The sequence below is a fragment of the Leucoraja erinacea genome, chromosome 15, assembly GCF_028641065.1.
Source record: "Leucoraja erinacea ecotype New England chromosome 15, Leri_hhj_1, whole genome shotgun sequence".
Classification (NCBI taxonomy): Eukaryota; Metazoa; Chordata; class Chondrichthyes; order Rajiformes; family Rajidae; genus Leucoraja; species Leucoraja erinaceus.
The window spans coordinates 31,128,440-31,134,439 of NC_073391.1; the positions used below are offsets into that span (position 1 = coordinate 31,128,440).

The 6,000-nt window shown below is 48.2% G+C and overlaps 1 protein-coding gene across 3 annotated transcripts in view; it reads right to left on the reverse strand.

Annotated features, from left to right (window-relative positions):
- The window catches only part of LOC129704118 (metal transporter CNNM2-like), a 114,678-nt gene extending 111,802 nt beyond the window's left edge, over positions 1-2,876 (reverse strand). For 2 of the 3 annotated variants that reach the window (XM_055647021.1, XM_055647019.1), the window contains exon 1: positions 1,209-2,876. In XM_055647021.1, the coding sequence (XP_055502996.1) occupies positions 1,209-2,607 (1,399 nt within the window). In that variant the 5' untranslated portion in view covers positions 2,608-2,876. The remainder of the gene's footprint in view (positions 1-1,208) is intronic. The other variant, XM_055647020.1, reaches the window with a different exon arrangement.
- Between the last annotated feature and the right edge of the window lie 3,124 nt (positions 2,877-6,000).

The following is a 6,000-nucleotide window of genomic DNA, read 5'->3' on the forward strand; positions in this document are numbered from 1 at the left end:
GGGGGGGCTATGTATAACCACAGCTGTAATTTCTACATGATTAAACCAAACTGTATAAAAATGGCTTTTATTAAAATCTGACAATGTGCTATTTATAACCACATGTGATTTTTTCTATTACAAATCTCAAATTGTGGAGTACAGAGGAAAATAAATAAATTATGGGTCTTTGTCCCACTCATTATGGAGAGTACTGTAAGTTTACTTTCTCCATTTGTTTTAGCAGGAGAGGGACTGACGTTTCAAATCAGTTTCCTTTTTACTACTGCAGCAACTCATTCCTCTGCTCAAGTCACCTGATGCTGGCCAAACATACTTCCAATTCCGATTATCAGAGTTGGTGGACACAAATTTCAATACAATGACAGTCACCAACTAAACTTTGCAAATTACATTTGTAAACTTTATTCTTCCAAAAGGCAAGGGGTATTCTGACAAATTTTCACAAACTTTAAATGAATACTCGAGTATGTGGACAATTGAATTGCAATCAGCAAAAAATTGGCAGACATATCCATCATTCATAAATATTTTTTACAGATGAAATTTTAAAATCATGTAAAGGCTAACTACTAAATGAATAACTAAGTAGGCTTGGCAAAAAGTTTTAGAATAAAACCAATGAGTGTGAGCAACACATTCTCACGACATGTATAGAATTGAATTTTAAAGTAGACTTGGTTTGTCTTTGATGTCTAGATATCAGTTGGTGAACTCCTCTTACATTCTGTTACTGCTGTGTATTATCGATCTTAGCTATTGAATGAATGAATTAATGCATCTATATATTTCCCTTGCAATTTTAAGATTTGAAAGCAGGCTGCATACCGTGGTGAACTGTTCTGGTGTTGCACGTTCAGAAAACGTCACCTTAAAAGCTAGGGGGAAAAAAGATCAAAGATATTCTGTAGATTTCAGACTATTATTTTTGCATCCTGGTCAGCACAATCCCAACTCAGGAAAGAACGCCAAGTATCTATGTGAAACGCCTGGCAACGTTCAGATGCGCATCGGGGATATAGAACGGCTCCATATTGTATAAACAGGTGCGACCGATAAACTATGGATATAACCTAAACACATTACGGCGCGAAGAAGCTTGGCACTGACATGCATCAAATGCAGCATAGGATGGACAAGATACCTGTAAGAACAATGACAAAAGTGACAATTTGATCGAAAATAAACTATAATCGGCATTATCCCACCTTTTTTAAATTCTTCCAACATTGCATCCAGCTTGGTGTCGTTAAAGACAAAATGCAAGGGGTGGTTGTAAAATTTGGTGATGGTCTTCAAAGGAGTGCAGTCATCGGGGTCCACGAAGGCCAGGTCCTTGACAAAAAGCAGGTCAACGATGTTGGACCGCTCGCCCTCGTAGACCGGGATTCTGGTGTAACCGCTCTCCATGATCTCTGACATAGTGCTGAAATCCAAGATCGCCTCGCAAGCGATCATGAAGCAGTCCCGCAGAGGAGTCATCACGTCCTCCACCGTTTTAGTCCTGAGCTCCAGAGCGCCCTGTATGATGTTGAGCTCCTCTTTGACCAGGTCATTGTAAGGGTCGGTGACCCGCAGCATCTCCAGCAGCTTTTCGCGGTTGTACACGGTGCCGATCTCCTGGCCCAGGATCACGTCGAGCAGCCGACTGACCGGGTACGAGGCGGGGAAGGTGAGCAGCATGAAAAACTTAGTTAGGACGATGGTGTTGGCGCCCACTGCCAGGCCGTGGCGGGAGCAGATAGCCTGAGGCACGATTTCTCCGAAGATAACGATGCCCACGGTGGACATGGCCACGGCCACCACGCCCGAACCGGCGATGTCATCCAGCAAGATGGTGAGGGTGGTATTCACCAGCACGTTGCCCAGCAGCAGCGAACAGAGCAGGTAGTTGCCCTGTCGCCGCACCGGCTCAATGCGCTTGGCGTAGTTCTTCTCCTTGTCCGTGCCGCAGTTCTGCACGATGCGCAGCTCCATGGGGTCGAGCGCCATCAGGCCCAGGTTGAGGCCACTGAACATGCCCGACAGGCAGAGCAGCACCGAGATGAAGATAACTTGCAGCCAGAAAGGCAGCAAAAATTTCCGTTCCTCCACCACCACCACCATGGTGTCTTCGGCGTCGTGGTAGAGCCAGTCTGCCGGCTCGGGAGCCCGGCCGTTCGCCGTGCACAGGTAATAAGATTTGGTCTTCTCCGTCTTCCGCAGCGGCTTGATGTCCATCTCGATGACCCCCGTGCTGCGGCGGCTGACCGCCACGCCGGGCAGCACCACGATGTCCGAGGTGCGGACACCGCACGGGTCGAAGTCGCGGTCGGCCGCCGTGCGCCGGTGCTCGGTGAAACCGATGCGACTCCAGGTGCTGTTGTCGATGTGGCGGCCGTAGAGCCGAAGCCGGACCCGGGTGCGTTCGCTCACCCGCACCACGCCTCCTCCCATGCTCGTCACGTCGTCCGTGTCCTCCAGCCTCAGGCCGATGATGACCGTACCGGCTTCCTCCCCCTCCGCCGTCGCCTCGCAGCCCCGCAGCAGCAGGCAGCAGCAGCAAGCGCCCAGGAAGAAGCCGACTCGGCTGCCGCTGCTGCTGCTGCCGGCCGCCATGTTTGTCATGGAAATGGAGGCGCTGCCCCCCTCAACGAGTGTAAATTATAGCGATTTATGCGGAGGGAGGGAGGTGGGGAGGAGGGGGGGTTACATCTAATAATCAGTGTCTCTCATTCCTCTCTCGGCATTTCCCCTTCTCTTTGCGCCGGCATTACACGCCTCTTTCCCAGTATTAATGGCTGTTATCCCGCTGAGCCCATCGGTTCGGTCCGTCCCCCCGCCCCCCTCACACAACCTCGCGCTCTGGCTCAAACTCGGACCCAGCTCCGCCTCGAGCTCCGGCCAACCGTCATCCGCGCGCCCCGCTTTGACGGGCAGCCACTCACGGCCCGGATGGAATGCAGCCTCCAGCCAACGGGAAGGGCGCGGGGGCGGGCCGTTCCTGGACGGCGCCCAATCAGGAAGGAGGGTGGGCGGGCCCGCCCACGTGGTGTACCCGCCAAACCCAGTCGACTCCTTCCCCGCCGACCTCCTGTCCCCATTGGCTTGACGCTATCGGGCACGTGATGCGACGCTGCCCTTATATGGAAGCAGCCAACCGGATGGTGGGCGGGGCTGGTGGATGGAAGCCAATCGGAACGTGTATTCCCGCTGGCTGCCAAGGCTCGTGCCCTTGTTGCACGGGCCGTGTATTTGTATCAATGAACGTCGGTGTGCACGTGGATGCGCTCCTGTCAAGTTCGCGGGAGCGAACCTCGGACTATCTCCGTCCATTGCGCTGCATTTTTACACTGCAATCGTTGCACTCAATTCTGCTAATGTTGCCGGACCAGCAGGTTCAGGAACGGCTTATTCCCTGCGGTTGTTATCCTACTTAACTCTGCACCTTGGTGATTGCCCGTCACCCCCCCCCTTTCGGACACAACTTCCCCCAGTGACTGATCTCCCCCCCCCCCCCCCCCCCCGAAAATTGCACTTCTGCTACTATATATACATATATATTTTACTGTTCCATTATTCTGTGTTCGCACTTCTGGGTGAGATGCTAACTGCATTTCTTGGTTCTTGGTTTCTTGGTCCTCCAAAATATCCCAAATGGAATTTAAACTGGAGGTGGTGAAGGGAGGACTTAAGCCAGAAAGGGTTATTGGGAAGAAAGAACTACTTTAAATTTAGTTGCATCTGGTTGGGTAACTATAGTAGGGTGGAGATTATTCCATGCTTTAATTGTGCGGGGGGAGAACGAATTGCTGTACACATCTGTCTTTGTAGCTGAATTCAGAAGTTTGGTGACACTCGCTTCTCTCTCATAGGTGTTAGTAACAAATCGAGCTGCCTGTCTTTGGACACGTTTGATGGAAGAAATGTTTTTATTTGTGTATGGGTCCCATGCTGCAACTCCGTAGTCCAAATGAGGTCTAACGAGGGTGAAGTATAGCTTCTCCTTGACAGAAGTTGAACAATGATGAAAGTTGCGCCTCAGAAAGTTTAGGACAGCTATTGCTTTCACCGTTGCATCATGAGTCTGACCATTCCAACACAGATCATTCTGCAATTTGATGCCAAGATACTTGGTTTGTTTGGATTCTTCAAGGGTGGCACCAAGTAAGATGTTTCGCCTGGATTCCCATTTCTGGTGACATGCATGGTTTCACATTTGGAAGGGTTGAACTGCATGCCCCATTGTTGTGACCACTCAACCATAGTATCGAGATCCTTTTGGAGAGCATCTTCATCATCAGCTGACTTAATTGGACGGTACAGCAAACAATCATCAGCGAATAGTCTGGTCATACTTGCGACTTTTTCATGAATGTCATTTATGTAAAGCAAAAATAGATGTGGGCCAAGTACTGTGCCCTGAGGTGTACCACTCAACACTGGATGCCAATTGGAGCTCTTTCCATTCACACACACACGCTGAAGACGTTTTGTCAGGAAACTGGAAATTCATCGTTTCGTGTTGGAACGAATACCATAGAAGTCAAGCTTCCGAAGCAGTCTCTGGTGTGGGATGACATCAAATGCTTTAGAAAAGTCCAGCACAACTAAATCCGTGATGACGTTACTATCAAGGTGCTTGGCCAGGTCATTTGTCGTCAGGATAAGCTGAGACTCACATGATCTATGCCTCCTAAATGCATGTTGGTTGTCAGCAAGAATGTTATGTTTGCTCACGTGTCGCATCAGATTACTATCAATTAAATGCTCCAGCAATTTGCAGCAAGTACTTGTTAATGAAACAGGATGATAATTCGCTGGGTTGGTGGTTGAACCCTTCACAAAGAGAGAAGTGATGTTAGCCTTCCTCCAATCCAGCGGAACATCACCTGAGTCAAGCGATTGTTGGAAAATGAACTGCAAAACTGGAGCCAGTTCTTCGGCTGCGATCTTGAGGGCTTGATTCTGTATCTGATCTGGTCCAATTGCTTTTGTGGTATTGATGTTGAGCAATAACTTCTTGACACCTTCAACCTCAATTTTAATAGCAGGCATATCAGCATACAGGCTGGGCGGTAGGACTGGAAATGATGAAGGCTCTACATCTTCCCGGGTGAAAACGTGATGAAATTGGTTTGCAAGTGCTTCTGCTTTCGCCTGGTCCTCAGTGATCAGACAGTTGTTCACTTTAAGCATCTGGACACCAGTGTTGTCTGTCCGTCTGGATTTCACATATCTCCAAAAAGCCTTGGATTGCTCTCCCCCAAGAATAGAAGAAACATGTTGTCTATGAGCACTCCTAATTACACGATCGACTTGCTTTCGCACTCTAGTAAAATTGTCCCAGTTCAGTTTTGTACCCCTTTTTTTGGCATGGATATAAAACATCTCTTCCTTACTGCAGAGACGTTTCAGTTTTGCCGAAAACCAAGGAGGACGCATACGGCCCTTAATGAGTTTTTGAGGAACATGATTTGTAACAATATTATTTAAAGAGTTGCCTCTGTACTTGTACACTGCACAATGACAATAAAGTTTGAATCTGAATCTGAATCTAATGTACATTATGATTTTCCTGTGTTGCATGCAAAATAAAGAATGTCACTATATTTAAGTTTAGTTTATTGTTACGTGTATCGAGGTACAGTGAAAAGCTTTAGTTGCGTGCTAACCAGACAGTGGATATACAATACAAGATTACAATCGAGCCGTCCACAGTGTACAGATACATGATAAAGGGAATAACTTGAATAACTTGTAGTGCAAGATAAAGTCAGTAAAGTCCGATCAAGGGTGTCCAATGAGGTAGATAATAGTTCAGGACTGCTGGTTGTTGGTAGGATGATTCAGTTGCCTGATAACAGCTGGGAAGAATTGTCCCTGAATCTGGAGGTAGACAAAAATGCTGGGGAAACTCAGCATCTATGGAGCGAAGGAATAGGTGACGTTTCGGGTCGAGACCCTTCTTCAGACTGATGTGGGGATGGCGGGGGGAGGTGGGAAGAAGAAAGGAAGAGG